This window comes from Pectinophora gossypiella, chromosome Z, assembly GCF_024362695.1.
Source record: "Pectinophora gossypiella chromosome Z, ilPecGoss1.1, whole genome shotgun sequence".
Classification (NCBI taxonomy): domain Eukaryota; kingdom Metazoa; phylum Arthropoda; class Insecta; order Lepidoptera; family Gelechiidae; genus Pectinophora; species Pectinophora gossypiella.
In genome coordinates this window covers 19894022-19911349 of record NC_065433.1, presented here as the reverse complement: position 1 = coordinate 19911349, position 17328 = coordinate 19894022, and the positions used below count along the sequence as shown (strand labels likewise).

The 17328-nt window shown below is 37.3% G+C and overlaps 1 protein-coding gene across 1 annotated transcript; it reads left to right on the top strand.

Annotated features, from left to right (window-relative positions):
• Positions 1 to 249: 249 nt before the first annotated feature.
• On the top strand, positions 250 to 7642 carry LOC126380582 (protein takeout-like). Its single transcript, XM_050030108.1, has 5 exons — positions 250 to 412; positions 2176 to 2401; positions 5052 to 5182; positions 6105 to 6260; positions 6649 to 7642. Exons 1-5 carry the CDS (start codon positions 337 to 339, stop codon positions 6828 to 6830), a joined length of 771 nt encoding a protein of 256 aa, XP_049886065.1. The 5' UTR covers positions 250 to 336; the 3' UTR covers positions 6831 to 7642.
• Positions 7643 to 17328: the final 9686 nt, after the last annotated feature.

Sequence of the window (17328 nt, the reverse complement as noted above, 5' to 3'; positions counted from 1 at the left end):
GTACTGTGTTGGTCATCAATAGTGCGTACTTACTTACAAAATTTATTTCTACCAAACAACTGTTATTTACCTAACGTTTACTTACGAGTTATGGCAGATAATCTTGAAAGTACGTAACAAGATACTTTGTACCCAATCAAACATACAGTCAAGCGAAACTAGGTTTCGTATGAGAACCACCTTAATGTCCTTGGAGTGTTCATTTAATTACTTAAAATTAAATATCCGTAAGACACGCGCGATGCCGGCTCTATCGCCATTCGCTAAACTCGCGTCGGATATAACGCACTAATACTTACTGGCCACTAATAAAACGTCAGATAAAATAATTTCAAAATGTTAGATTTTAAATATTCTTTTCTGTTAGTGTTTTGTTTTTGGTGGCATGGCAGCTTCGAATTGGTGCCGTTGCGTAAGTTTTGAAACCTTCATTTTATTCTAATTTTAAATGTCATTCATTAATTCATATTATATCATATTTCCTTTTTTTAAATAATGTTTATACTTATTACCGTTAATTTACATGCATGCTTTACGGAATTACGAGTAGCAAGCAAAATATAGGAAACCAAAAAAATGCCAATACCGGCGGTAATTTACTTGTGGATTATTTTAACTTATTTTTAATTTTTGTATAAACTAAACTTATCTTACTTTTAAACTATGAGTTATGTTTATAAATTTAATTATGTTTAATTTGCTAAGCGACTTCATTTATCTCTCTCTCTATTTAAGAACTGCGCTCTTGTTATTGGAGTAATCGCCATTCCTCACATCCTCATTTTCTTGACTTCTTTTATGCATTTGATTTTTCAAAGTTATAATGTTATTTAATTATGGGATATTTTAGATTAAGAACGACTTATTAATATACTACCTAGTATTTTGATTTCCAAATTTCAAAAACGTAACAATAAAAGGTCTGTAATACAAACCTTTCATTGTTTCGTTTTTGAGGAAGATCGAGCAATTTTAGTGTTTATTTCATTTAATACAGACTCTGTATTAAATAAACAATAAAATTGCTCGATCTTCCTTCTGTAGGGGTTGCTTCCAAAGATAAAAATAGAAGTTCACGAATCTTTTAATATTATTTAACAGATTATTTATAAATTTTCCATATTCATAAACAAAACTTGTTCTAATCGATGTGTAAAGCGATTGCACAGTATAACTGGGTCGCTAGTTGCAATAGTGGGTACGTTTCGTCAGTCGTAGAGGCTTCGATACACTGACTTGCTAGACGAAATCGCTATTTGAGCAAACTACGAATGCTATTTATAGGTACTCTACACTTATAAGTATACGTAATTGTTACTCCCTATAGGTAATAAGTATTAGGTTTTAATTATGTTAAATCAGCGTGGAAAGTATGGTACTAGCGTCTTCAACGTCGGCTAATTCAATTGTAGATAAATATGCTTCATTTTCGAAACTTTTGTCATATTCTGTAGTACCACACCGCATAGATCCGATACTCCGAAACTACTGATAGCATCTGGACGCCCTTCGAATTGCAACGCGAGTTGAGATCGAGAGGAATGGAAAGGCGCATTGCGGGCATTAGGACAGTCCTAGGCAACAGGAGATATCTAGATATCGTAATTAGATTTTAGGTAAAAAAAATATGTACTTATCTAGTACTTAAAAATAAATACAAAATTTTGCACATAAAATCTTATTACTCCTGCGCAACCAACTGAGAGTTCGAGTTCAACACTTGGAGTAGGTACGTTGGCACCTGCGAGAAAATCATAAGACACAATTAGGACACTATAGGTAACTACGTACTTACCTAGTACTTATTAAAGGAAAAATACATATTTTTTTTACCTAAAACGTAATTACGGTATCTAGATATGTCCTATTACCTATAAATTATATTAATTTATATTTACTCTAGAACAGTAATTAGGCATAATTGTATTTATAATTCTATTAAGAGTATTGTTGTCCATAGAAACTTAATAAGTAAATTAAATAATTCTATACATCAATCTATCAAAATAAAGTACAATTTGATTCTCAATAATCTACCCCAGAAAAAATGTTTATTATTCCGGCTAGTTACATAGACGCCGAGTCAAAGGGACTTCACAGTGGCGAAGTATATACTTAATTTATACTTACGTGTTATGTACGTAACGCATTTCTATATTAGGTACTTTTTCGCAGCGGACTTCATCCACCCATGCGCGGAGTTGACAGACGAATGCTTCACGAAAGCCACCTTAGATGCTATACCGGGCATCGTAAAAGGGATCCCTGAGGCCGGCATCCCGAGTCTGGACCCGCTCTACCTGGACCGCAACATCAGTATGGACCTGCCCGGCAACTTGAAAATGACCTTCCACAACGGCAAGCTGATAGGCCTGAGTACCTGTATCCCCGACAAAGTATCGTAAGTTTAACCTATTTGTGGTATATCCCGCCCGGAACCCCCTCTACCTGGACCGCCACATCAATATGGACTTCCTCGGAAAGCTCAAGATGACCATCCACTTGGTAGGCCTGAGTACCTGTATAACCCGACAAATTATCGTTAGCAACTTCGCTCTCCAACGATCGTTAAGTGTAAGTCGTTTGAGGTTTAGCCATTGTGAAGGATTTAGCGAAGAGCGGTACACAGGTTTATTCTTGTTGCCTGTGGAACTGTCAGGGCTGAACAGAAGTCTATAAAAGGAGAAGGGTCAAATATATAACTTTTCATAGTGAAGTAGGTAATTTGTAAGAAATGCCGGTACAACATAACCCGTACTTATACGGGTATGAATGCTTAAGAAAACTAAGACAGCGTTTTATGGCTGGCATTAAAATTGGTCATGTATATTATCTGACGCGAATAAATAAGATTACCTAAGCCTAAATTGAAACATTAGTCATAGTCCCTGAACAACTTCTTCTGTAAAACTATTGTCTAGTTGGTTATACCTCTACCACTGTGTAGGTATATATTCTCTTCTCTTCTATCGTGTGGGTTGTGAGGTGAATTCTCCTCATCAACCCTGGTGCTAGGGTTATTATTGAGCCACCAAAGGCCCCTGACATAGCTCATATAACGACTACTAACTTACAACAGTAAATAGTAACCGGGACCAACGGCTTAACGTGCCTTCCGAAGCACGGATCATCTTACTTTTTGGACAATCAGGTACTTATATATAATCAGGTATAGGTATATATTAATTCTATACCTCAATCGGTTGGTTGTCAAATCAGGGATTAGTGGTAAAATTATGATAGAACGTAAGTAAGCACATGTTCATTTGTAAATGGCTATTGTCTTTCTGTTATTATGACCTCATTTATGTGATGTCCTTCACTTTTTCAGACAAAAGCAATGTCTAATGATACAGCAAAAGGGTATTAAATACATACCTAATGATGTAGGTATTTTATTAACGTCACCTGTCGCCTGCGAAACCCAACAAACAAAACAAAAAGCTAATTAGGTACTTTAAAAGCTGTTCAAATTTAATAGAGAAAAAACAATAGTTCTATGAAAAACCCACATTCAAGATAAACGCATTATACGCTTCAAAAGTACCTACGTGATGAAGGTCAGTTCAATGTTTACATTTGTTTATTTTCTTAGAAAACAAGGAAAACTTTTTTAAAGTGTCAACCGCGTCACGCGAGCTTGTCAAGATCTTGCTTACAGTCACATGTTTAATAATAAAGAAAATTTTTATTTTTCTGACGTGTCGTATTGTAGATTTACCTTAGATGGCAATATAACAATTACTAATTATTATTCGGCAAGAGATAAAGTAAAAAATCATCATGAGGAACCATGAGGAGCCATGTCAGGGGCCTTTGGCGGCTCAATCATAACCCTGACACCAGGGTTGATGAGGTTGGTATTCTACCTCACAACCCACACGATAAGAAGAATATCATGAGGAATAGAAACTCATGTGCAGTAAGTTAATAGTAGTTTTCGAGCCGTAATGTGGTCTAACCTACAACTTAGCTAGGTTTGGAAGATCTTTTTGGTCTTCTTCTTCTATCCTGTGGGTTGTAAGGTGGATTACCAACCTCATCCACCCTTGGTGTTATGGTTATCATTAACCCGCCAAAAGCCCTGAAATGGTTCATGTAACGACTACTTACTTACTCTTAACTTGACTACATACTTTTTGGTCTAGTTATGACTCTTTGTACTTTTTATTTTTGATCATATAACTTAATTGCCCAGCAGTGGGATCGAATAGGCTAGATAAATAGACTTAATTGGCAGATCACCGAGAGACACCGTTTTGATTGTAAAATGTTTATTGTTATTGTTAAATAATAAAATAATAAAGAGGGGGGGATAAAAGCTAGGGAGATAAAATATATATTTTAAAGTACTTACAAACAATGGAAGAAATTGTTGTGAGAAATAAGGCCGCTGAATGTTGTTCTTTTGACATTTTGTAATAGTTCTATTTGTTATGTTTTATGTGCATTAAGATTATTTGTAATAATTTGTTAAATTATCGAGGCAGACATCTTTATCCCTCTGACAGGCACAGCAAAAAGAAAATATATAGTTTATGTTTATGTTAACAGCCTCCTTGGTGTAGTGGTTAGAGCGTTTGGGTCACGAAATGGAAGTCCGGGTTCGATTCCCGTTGGAGACTGCCCTTTGTTTGGTAAAGATACTGCAGGCTTATCCTCTCATATGCCGAGATACCAGACACAATAGATTTTACATTGTGTCTGGTCGAGATCCGCGTTCCGGCGTTCGAAAGATTAAATCACCTGATTATCCGAAAAGTTATGTGATTCCGTGCTTTGGACGGCACGTTAAGCAGTTGGTTTCGGCTATTAGCCGTAAAACAGCTCCACTATCCCCCAATGGAGCAGCGTGGTGTAGTATGCTCCACACCCCCTCCGAGTGACTGAAGGAATGCCTGTGCTCAGCAGTGGTACGTATATAGGCTTTTTATGTTATGTTACAATACAATACGTAAATACACTTTATTGTACCAAAATAAAAAGAAATAATTACAAAAAGACTCTTAACTCTCTCACCTCTCTCTCTTATGTTAATGTGTTTGTTACAGATCACGGCGTGAGAAACGCACGTTTATATTCGACATGCACTGCAATTTCACCATCAAGGGCCACTACAGCCTTCAGGGTCGTCTCCTGCTCTTCAACCTGGACACTGATGGCAACGCCAAAATCAAAATCTGTAAGTACTTATCCATAAATGCGAAAGTAATACCACAGATCATACTACTAACTGTCGATTTGGGTAAAACCCCGCCGAAAAAAAACACATTCCTATTTAAAACAAAAAATATATTTTAAAAATACAAAAATAAAACAATAAAGTTTTTCTAAAAATTTTGCGAAAAATCTTTTGCTGTAAAAACAATAATTAATTTAAGTACTTAAATAAGCGAATGATAAATCAAAAAAGCAAGCTTACTAAAGTAAGCTTTCTAAACTAGATTAATCTCTAAAACTAGTATATTTCTGAAGTGGAATGTAAGGTCACTTTGGGTAAATGACCTAAGTGTTTCGATTCAAGGTTCATAAGAGTTTTTACACGCGTGACCTAAGCACTTATAATAAAAATATGAACCTGAAATGCCAAACAACTTGTTGGGAAAACCGATTTACTTAAATTAATTTCGGTCTATAAAAACCAGTATTAGTTCTTTTTCTAGATTTACTTTTTTAATAGGTATAAGTAATCATCCGTATAATATGAACACATTCATCGTCACTAATTTAAGAGCCACGCTCTTCTCGGTGTAGCATTCTCCATTCTTGTCTATCAAAGGCCAATTCTTTCGCTTCCTAATAACATGACGTTCACCTTCTCTTTCATCTGTTCCATGTAAGCTCTTCTTGATCTTCCCCTTCCTCTCTATCTATGTAGCTAGCTTCCCTTCTACGATGGTTTTAATAAATTCGTCGTGCCTTATTAAGTATCCAATCATCTTGCTTCTTTTGTCCTCAATAACTGTCAATATTTGCCTGTTTTCCCTTACTCTTACTAGCAATTCTTTCCATCCTCCTCCGACACCATTTTTCAAAGGCTTCGAGTTTCTCATGCGTGGCTGTAAGTTATATATTGAATAATTGTATAAATCTTGTTCTGCCAGGGAACCAGCGCATTCGTCTGGAGGTCCTGGAGAAAGTGGTGACGAATGCGAAGGGCGAGGGTCACTACAAGATCAACTCGTACAAGTATAAGGCAGACTACGGCACCGACTTGAAGCTCAACCTCACCAATCTGTTCCGGGGAAGCGCTGAAATCAGTAAGTATTGCCGATCATCTTCTCTCTCCCTCTCTCTATACATAGAGTAATTAAGCTAAAAGTAAGAGCTAAAACGTCACATTGAGTATTTCACAAAAAAATCATTTTTTTCTATTTGATACTGTGTGAAATGCATCATTGCGAAATTCGTAAAATGTTGCACATTACATAAGAAATAATAGAATTCCTTCTTTAGATGTGGCAATAAATGATTAAAAAAAATCTAAGTAGTCAAAAGTCAAATAAAGCGCATTTTAATCATGACGGAAACAAATGATCTCATGAACATGACATAAGATAAAATGATAAACAGGAATTCTAAGTCCTAATTAAATCTTCCTTACATCTATACTAGCTTATTTACCTGTTTCTTTTTTTTTTCTCGCAGGTGCCAACGTGCTCCAAGTGTTGAACTCGAACTCTCAGTTGGTTGCGCAGGAGTTCGGCGGCCCGATCCTCGACTACGCCATTGACTACGCGATGAACGTCACGCAGAAATTCTTCGACACCTACACATATGACCAGCTCAGCCCCATTCCGCTCACAGATGACTTCTTCGTGAAGGAGTAGCGAGAGATATCAAATAATTTAACACGTCCTGAGACATCACGTCTATAAGCCTACATATTTAGGAAGTCTAAAATCCCCGCATATCCCACATTTTTCTTAACAACTCGGTTCCGGTATCTCACAAAACAACACTTATATATGTCTTGCTTAATTTTAATTGTGATTGGGCTCCTGAAGACAGAAGCATACCTATATTCAAACTTTAAACCAATCGTCGACATTCTTTCAAATTCAAAATTCAAAACTATAATTATTTGTCATAGTTAGCTTACAACATATTTACTAAAACTTTCCTCTCAAGCCGAGTGCAGAAGATTAACCCTTCTTCATCAATTTAGGTAAACCTGTATTTTGAAAGCTGTTGGTTTACTGAATAAATATATACATGCTAGATTGCGTGTATACGTCCCACTACTGGGCACAGGCCTCCCCTCTATCGACCGGAGGTAGTATGGAGCATACTCCACCATGCTGTTCCACTGCGGGAATAAATAATAAATAAATGTCATAATTATATATCTGTACTCGTCTCTCGACGTTGTCTCCTAGAACTTGTTGAGTAAGTTAAACATTACTAAGGGGTAGAGTAGAATAAACATTTGCATTTGTCAAGAATGGGGTATGGGGTTTTTGCTTAGTCTAAGAATTTGCCTACTTTGCTTGAAAAGTTTTCTAAGGTCATCTCACGATGTACTAACGACAATGCCAAAATTGATATTCATTAAGTCTCATGGTTTGAAATATCCTACCAATTGTTTGTATTAAGTTTTAGTTGTAAATAAAGTAAATATTATAAAAAGAGTGATTTATTATTGGTTGTTTTTGTACTTAATAAGGTTTTTTTTTAAATATAAACATAACCTTGACATTTGTTTATAATAGTTCCAGTTTGACGCCATCTCTATGAACAACGATTCCGAACCAGTCCTATTACATAACACTTATTTTCTTATCGCAAGTTTATCGATGCCAAAATAATAACTAAATCTGCATACCATTAATTTTGAGAAAACGATAGATTGTGTGTTTTATTTTATACGTCTAGGATGAAGAAGCAGTAAAATTGCTTTGATAGATTTGCATAAAGGATTAGGATAAGTAATTACATTACCATATTCATTTCCAATCAAATACCTACTTGTTTATAATAGAGGTCAACAAACTAAATGAAGTAAGACTAACCAGTCAATCGCTTGCTGACGGCAGAGTCAAGCCAACTTACCTACTCCATAAAATCATCACCATCATCTCCCTTGCGTTATCCCGTTTTCACAGGGTCTATCTGACCACTCAACCCGCGACGGGAAATCCAGCCCAATATAAGTGCATTTACCTCCAAAATGAAAAAATGAGTCATTTATGAACCAAACATGAATTCGAAAATCATTGGTTTAGGCTTATACTGGGATTCGAACCTACGACCTCAAAATGAGAGTCAAGCGTTCTACCAACAGGGCTACCACGGCTTACCTAGTTCATAAAATACTTATAAAAAAATAACCTAGACCGAATAATACAACATAATGGTGCCGTCCATCTCTCTAACAATTAATTACTAGGCAGCCGAATATCATATACCTATTTACTTATAATAAGTACATCAAAGTTATTTAACATCTCTAGACTAGTGATTGTTGTGTAAGCGAATTCCCTAGACGTCAGGGCTGACGCAAGCGCAACAATTACTTAACAAGGTTGGAGGGAGCACGCAGTATCCTCACCATCTGATAATGATCAAACGCCACCAGAAGACACGGTGGTAAAATAAATAATATATAAACTGGTAGGTAGGCATAGTATGTCCTTTACGTAGTTTTGACGGACCTAATTAGAATTATTTAAGTTTTTTGACCAGAACCACGATATAATTAATATTAATTAGATAAATCATTTAAAATATTGGTTGTTTATCCTTAAATAGGCAGTTAATCAGGTTACTTTTGTTTACCTTAAGTTTATACCTATATATTTTATGTATATCAGTGTAAGGATTTTTATGCTTAGGGAAACTCACAATGCAAAAATTTAATACGAAAAAAAATCTGACTCGGACTGGACTTGAACCCGAAGCTCTTGTCAAGCCGGGACGAACATGTCAACCATAACACTACCAGGTCCACCTCCTGTGCATGCGAAATTCTTTCGATCTGTGTATCCTCAATAAGCCGACGCCGGCGACGCCATTTATCTAGAATAAGTTCGGTTTTAAATTTCCTCTTTGTCAGTGTAAGGAGCCCAAACTGTACTTACACTTAGACTTGGTACTTAAACTTACACTATAGCGAGAAAATAATATTTTTCCCAACGTTAAAGCAGCCACGAAACACTCAAATAAATAATTGGCTATATCAGCAATGAGTCTATTATATCCAAAGTCTTAATCATCAGAACTATGAAATCATAGAAAGTGTAGACACTAAACACATGGTACTGGTAAATAGAATAATAAGGCTTAAAACAATAGAGGCCTCCTGGCTATAATCATAACCTTGATTGGGCGTGGTAAATGGACCCGCAGTCCGTTTCCCATAATCTGCATTAACAATTTGCCAACAGTCTTGTTGGCAACATAGTAGTCATACTCTGTGATCCGACGTCCACCCACGACGAGCTTTCACAGCGCATCCACTCCGGCGCATTGGTACACAGGGCTGTCAAAACGCTTAAATTGTCTTACATAATTTGTACATGCAGTCGTTCACATAAAAATAACATTAATTTATAGTTTTACTAATTAAATAGTTTTTTGACGAGAAAAATGTTGTTTCTTTTCTATCCTGTTTCGCTGCTTTAGTTTTAAAATAAAATTTACCAATTCTATAATATTATTATGATATTCTATATAAGAGCCATAGCTCTTCAGCATATTATTTTGTCATGATTTCCAGTACCTATAGTTTCCAGTACCTATGCCTCCGATAACATTGCCTACTTTACCTGTCTAGGTACTTAAACGGAAATCATGTTACGACAGACAAATGTGTATATAGGAACCTCAGTTCTATATATCTGTGAGTGTTCCTATGAACATTCCTATAGACATGAGAAAAGACAAAAAACTTAAGTTGTGATAAAATGGTAGGTTTAATCGCGGCCCTAGCAGCAATGAGCGTCGATTATGAAAGTTTCGAACTAAACGCCCGCGCCCGCGCAAATTTGGATCGATACGCTTGTAGCTGTTACTTGTAAGTACTTAGTAGACACATATTCGTGGTTAGAAATGCTAGTTACCCCTCAAAAATGTATACATCAATTGTAAGTAATAACTAAAACTTAAAAATATTAGTCTATTTCATCTGACATCATAAAACATATAGACTCACATTCGCTAAGAAGTTTTTCTATAAAAGCGTCCGAACCGTGTTGTAAGTACGTATACATTAAGTAATGTAGATACTATAAGTTCATTTTCTCAAATTAAAATGTTATAAGTGTCGGTATACGCCGCCCTTTGTGACAAGATACGGCGCAGACACTTTTTTCAGCGATTGGTTATCTATTATTAGTTATACGAGTTACATTTCTAAAAAGTCACATACTAGCTCCATCTCTTTATTTATTTATATAATATAATATAGATAAACGTTGGGGTCACCCTCTATGTAGTTAGTTGTAGCTTAACGATAGTAGTTCTGTCGAAAATTTTAACGTACCTACTAAGATTTGCCACTTTAACTTTTGCCTATCGCATCGATCATTCGTTTCATCAATAATATTCTCCACTCTATTTTTGCCAATTTTATAACTATCAATTTTATCATAAGTATTTTAAACTTAACTTGATTTCCCTAAATGATTGAAATTATCGACAGTTGGTACAAACCAATCTAATTAACACCCCCCATTCCGATGAAGGTCCTGGGTTCGAATCCCGCTGGGGAAATATCACAAAAATTACTTTGTGATCCCTATTTTGGTTAGGACATTACAGGCTGATCACCTGATTGTACAAAAAGAAAGATGATTCGTGCTTCGGAAGACACGTTAAGCCGTTGGTCCCGGTTACTACTTACTGATGTAAGTAAGTAGTCGTTACATGACCCATGTCAGGGGCGGCTCAATAATAACACTAACACCAGGGTTGATGAGGTTGGTAATTCATTTCACAACCCACACGATAGAAGAAGAAGAGGCACAATTAACCAAACTTCCTGCCGGGGTTTCGGATACGAAACGAAAGTACCACTCAATAGTAGCAACATACCCGTGGGCTGTTTATGTTAAACAGGAATAACTAAGCAATTTTTCCGTCATGAGACCAATTTTTATACTGTTCAAAATATTGGTAAGGTAATTCGTTTCTGTCAAGCATTTCGTTTTGATCACGCGATCCATAACATCGTCTGTGAACTTTGATTGTGAATTTATTTTACACAACTTTTAACCAAATAAACGGATATAAAGAGGGCAATAAACTGGAAATATTAAAATAAAACACATTTTAGTAGGTAGTCTCATTATCATTCAAATAAGTTATCACTATAAATTGAGTAACATGCTCGCCGTCGCGTTCGATAACCACATAACATGTGGTCGGGATCCTCAGCAGTGATGGAGCGAAGAAGAAAAAGAAGAATAAAATGTAGTAAGTACTTAGTTCCTCATGCGATTATGTGCCTCTGACTACCCCAATCAGGAATACGGCCGTGAAATTTTATTAATCAGTCTTCAGTAATAGCTAACTTTCAGAATTCAAAACATCAATAAAAATATTTACAACCACTTTTTAGTACTTATCTATTATTATAGTCACGTTCACCTTCTTCCTTGTGAGTTTGTGAGATCAATCCTGGTGTCACGGTTAGGTACTATTGAGCTGTCAAAGTCCACCCTGACATACATACAATCGTTATATAATAATAATATGAGCTGAGGAGCTCAGTGGCGCAGCGGTAAACGCGCTCGGTCTGCGATTGTTGAAGTTAAGCAACTTTCGCAAAGGCCGGTCATAGGATGGGTGACCACAAAAAAAAAGTTTTCACCTCGAGCTCCTCCGTGCTTCGGAAGGCACGTTAGGCCGTTGGTCCCGGATGCATTAGCAGTCGTTAATAACCACCAATCCGCACTGGGCCCGCGTGGTGGTTTAAGACCCGATCTCCCTATCCATCCATAGGGAAGGCCCGTGCCCCAGCAGTGGGGACGTAAATGGGCTGGTGATGATGATGATGATGAGCTAAGTAGTACTTAAGTAAATAGTGGCCGGGACCACTGCGAAGCACACATCATCTTACTTTCGGACAATCAGGTGATCAGCCTGTAATGTTCTAACCAAACTAGGGACCACATGTGATTTTTGTAATATGTCCCCACCGGGATTCGAAGGCCTTAACCATTGGACCACTGATTCCATTCATGATAATCTTCTTCTTCTATCGTGTGGATTGAGAGGTACATTACCAACCTCATCAACCCTGGTGTCAGGGTTATTATTGAGCCGCCAAAGGCCCCTGACATGGCTCATGTAACGACTTACATCATTGAGTAGTAACCGGGACCAACGGCTTAACGTGCCTTCCGAAGCACACATCATCTTACTTTCGGACAATCAGGTGATCAGCCTGTAATGTCCTAACCAAACTAGGGATCACAAAGTGATTTTTGTGATATGTCCCCACCGGGATTCGAACCCGGGACCTCCGGATCGTGAGCCCAACGCTCAACCACTGGACCACGGAGGTCGTTTTCATGATAATGATTATTTGTTAATATTACGGAAAATTCAATTTCATATTTATTCAGAATCATGGTCTGAATAGTCCCCCTCAGTCTTCGTTATGATGTCACGACACTCTGTATGCATATTCATTTTAAAACTCCAATAATCAAATACCAACTGTGACTGCAAATTGGCTGTTGGCATGACCACTTGTGAGTTGTGTCTACTAAGATGGGATTTCGAGGGAGAGTTATGTATTATGCTGTATTACTTACACTTAATTAAGTTTTTGTTTTGTTTCTCACACGAACGATAATATCACACGCACCATAATTTATCTCTAGGTAAACATAATGAAGAATATCAGTGCAAATGTTTCTCATCATCATCAGCAGTACGACGCCCACCACTGGGGGGGGTTTGGACCATAAGCCCACCGCGCTGGTCCAGTGCGTGTTGGTGGGTCGCCAGAGCCTCTCTCGTTGTACAGCAGGATCTACCGCGTGCAGGCGAGGTTGGCTTGGGCTCCGAATGGTGTCATTTGGAGCCCCTCACAACCCGAGCAAATGTTTCTACAAATTACTATTCCTAAAATCATTGTGGTAATATTCTCGGTGCGAATTAAATTTCCCACCGAGAGAAGTCCAAGATGATTTACAATCAGCTAAATGCGTATAGATAGCACCATACATCATGGCTACTACGCCGATTTGGCGGGTAATTAATTCATAAGCCGTTATTAATGAAAGTACAGGCGAGACAAACAATTGTTTCCGAAGTATTGTTCGTAATGGTTTATCCATTTGGATCAATCCAGAACGGTGGAGCAGAGACATGAGCAAGAGCAGAGCATGATGTAACCCTATTAGTGTATTTCGCGTATTTTAGAGTGCTTATATCAGCTTTTCGATATCAATGAATGTAAAAATCAGGGCATAAGTGTAAATTAATTTTCCAATATGCAAAATAGGGAGTCTAAAAGAGCACATTGAAGCTAAGCTAAAAATCGAATCTCAAAAGCAATATTAAAATTTGACTCTAACGCATATTAAAAAAGTAAATCACAATGTCAATTAGCAATATTTCAGGTTTAATTGAATTGTGTTAATTTGGCCTTTTTTTATCCAAAATCAATTCAAATTTTCATACAAAGTTACGTCGCCCTCAGCAGAGCTTCGCGCCCACCTGGGCACCCTCAAACGTTGTTTTAAATGTTGCACCGGATGAGAGCCCTCAGCACTCTTCATTTATCTGGCCAAATAGGGAATACCATCCGAGACAAATCTACGATAACAAACTTAATTCAGATAAATTATCAATAATGCAACATACGAAATCGTAGAAACATAACAATCGTTTTTTTTGACGTGACTTATTGTAGATATGCTTCAGATGGCATTAACTACTTGGCCGGACAAATGGGGAGCGCTAAAGGCAACCCACCCAACGGTACAACGTTTAAGACAACAGGCCTGAGGATGCCCAGTTGGGCGCGAACCTCGGCTCAGGGCGTCGTCTGAGAGGAAAAATATTTGAAAGAAACAATAGCGATAAGCGCTGATTGAGGGAAATCGTCGACCACGCTGGCGGGGTCAGTATCGGGGTCCTGAAGTGTTTAGTGTCGCGAGCTGATTGGCCACCTCTATGGCTAGAGTAATCGGGTCGTCGGGATCGTATATGACGACCTTTGGACGCCGATACTTTTCAGTACCGTCCCTAAGCGGGATATATTCGGAAGCCGCAACTACCAGGGTACTTATGTGAAAGGTATGTTATTCAATTCACTGTCTAGGTAAGGAAACAGAACAAAACATTTTTTTCATTAATTAAAGGTCTGCCTGTTCAATTATAATAAACAAAAACAAACCTACGCTACTAACGCGTGTCGGCGGCAAAGTTGAACTTATTGCACCAAAACAACGACATATAACAATTAGAAAGTTGGAACAGTCTATTTGCGCCGCTCAGGACGCAAATATAAAATTATGCACGAGGAACTTCTGCACCATAACAGTACCAGCCATTACTCCATTAGCCGTTGCAGACTCCATGTATTGATCTGGCTAAATTTACACCACGACGCATGCAATAATTGAGTAGCATGACTTGTAGTGGGAAATCCATAGCGACCATCAATTAAAGTGAACTATTAATAAAATAATAGGTCTAAGCTAATTTTAAAGGACTAGGTTGTGTAGTAACTATTACCTAATCTGTGACTAGGCGACCAATAATTAATTTCCACCGCGTATGATTGCCACATTTTTAGCAGCTACTGTCAATTACGGATCCGAAAACTGTTGGAATTTACTAATTTATCATGAGTATTCATCGCTCGGTTTTCGCACCCCATCCCCAAAACATACGGAAGTGTCTATCACCAAATACGGAATTAGATGCCGACGACAAAGTTGATGGTAAAAAAGTAAATTACGTACGTCCTCACAATGCTTATAGTAGGTATACCTGAACAATGTAGGTGATAAGTATTGTCATATCCTGAGGGTCTAAAAAGGCCACATCAAAGCAATTCATCTAGAACCAATATTGCAATTTGACATTTGTGCAAAAGTAAGTGCGCAATGTGTTCCTCGTGCTCAATATGTTCTCAGTACACCTACTCTTTTCATTTCAAAGAAGGGAGGAAATCACTGGCTCATCTCAACGACTTTACGTTCGTCATAAACTGTGTAGTTTACATTACGACCGATTGCAGACATGAGAACTGGGTTAATATGAAACTGTTAAGTCTTCTTTGAGAAAATTACTGAATCCTTAGTAAGTTACATTTAGACCAGAGAGTCGCCGCTCTTATTTAAAATCACTTCTTTGGAAATGTCTGGCTTCGCGGAAAATTTCCCTTTTCAAAACATATAATCTAAATTGTAAAAGTGATAGCAAAAAATCCAAGTGCATCATTAGAAAGGAATCTTTGAAAAAGGAATAAACTACTTACTTTAAACATTATTACCACGGGAGGTGAGTAGGTAACTATGTGGTAACATTTTAACCATGGCATGTAATTATTATACTTACTAGAGTTCATGTCGTCCATGGTTAAGTTACTTCATAAGGTCAGAAAAGTAGAACCACTATTTCGAAATAATTCGTAATAAAAAAATATAAATGAGACATACAAGACTCCTAAAAATAACTATTGACCTGCATAAAAAGAGCGTCTCAAAAAACTGCGTTCATAAATAATTTCAGTCATAACAAAATTGTCACGTAAATGAAAGACACGTTTTTCGTGCGTTATTTTTGTAAGTTCGTCGTCAGGCACGTGGGGTGCCATCGGATACGAAAGATTTTTGGTAACGTTTTAATTCGACTTCTCAAAAAACTGAGGGTGGCTAAGGATACACTTATCTTTCGCGCAAACGATATGTTATCGCTTACATCTGAGCTGTTCTCAAACTGGCATACAAGTAAGTAAGTATATGTTTTTTATAAGTGTATCATTTTGTTACATAGCAGCTAGAGCATTTGTTACCGGATGACACAATGTATGAATTATGGGTGTTTAATGTGCTTACCTACCTACTAGCATTGACTTATTAAATACATCGCACAATGTTAATAGAATATTGTTTTGACATAAACTAAGGTCAAGGCGCTTAGAAGTCAAGAGCAAAAGTGTCAGTGCGCTTCATAAAATGAATAATATTATGTAGATTATGCAGATGAGACTTCGTGAAATTTCTCGTGTACAGACACGATGTGTTCGGTGACCCATAAGCGATATGTTTGAGCAGCACTGGCGAATGGTGGGATGATCTCTAGTGACAAGCTTGCTAGCTTGTAAAGACATCCGTCATTCTACGCTCTACACCGATTAAGCCACCCCTGCGTTTTAACGCGTTACTAACACCCTCCTTTTGAAGTCAGATGAAGATAGATCTCTCGTCATCCTACATCCCTCATTTTTTACCAACGATTTCACAAACGCATAAAAGAAATCAAGAGGTCACAATAAGCTGGATGTCACAGGCAGCACTGTAATGTGCCATTTCCGATAGAGAACTTTAGTTGATTTTTTATCTGAGTGGTAATTGAAGAACCACGTCCGCTGCTATGTTCAATTTTTGTCGTTTAAAACTTAGCTGCCGGGATTAGCATGTCTTTTTGTTTCGAAAACAACAACTGTTTTATCGTCATTACTCGTAGGTACGTAACAAAGAAAACAATATGTAAGTACCTATTTATCATAAAAAATACTTAGAAATGTTGACGTCCCTTCGGTAGCCTATTTTTAGCCAAAACGTTCCCTTTCATTATAGTAAATCAAACGATGTGATTTTCCACCTCTGTATCTTTGGCGACATTCATCACTCGATGACAGTTACAAACTGATGTGTTTTTGTGACCATATATCATCACAAACCTCCCGCTGACGTGTCTCGTGCCCACCAATGTGGCGCATCCGCACTTTTTGCAACATCCAACGTCCCCTAACATTCTAACATTCTTCGTATATGTACCTCATCAACTTATCTACTTAATTAGTTTTATCTCGCTTTAACCACCACAAATTGTTGTAATCAGCCTCATGACTGCGACAATTATAAATCATCTTCTGATTTTCTTGAGTAATATTTTTTTATTATTATTGCACATTTATATCTACTTCAATTATCAGGTACAACGTTTTCTAAAAAAATGCACCTGGAATATAAAGTAAGTAAGCGTCCTTGGAGGAGGCCTATGCCCAGCAGTGGGCGTCGTACGGCTGATGATGATGAAGCGTGCCGCGGAATTGAGATAAGTACGTAAATGTTATGCTCAATATACGACTAAAATTACTTTTGCTCAATTTACTGGATCTAGGTACAACAAAGCACT

Bases quoted from the DNA above. Each gene is read 5' to 3' on its own strand.
- LOC126380582 (XM_050030108.1), top strand. From the start codon at position 337: ATGTTAGATTTTAAATATTCTTTTCTGTTAGTGTTTTGTTTTTGGTGG. The intron at 5,183-6,104 runs GTAAGTACTTAT...TTGTTCTGCCAG, and splicing joins CAACGCCAAAATCAAAATCT to GGAACCAGCGCATTCGTCTG. The intron at 6,261-6,648 runs GTAAGTATTGCC...TTTTTCTCGCAG, and splicing joins CCGGGGAAGCGCTGAAATCA to GTGCCAACGTGCTCCAAGTG.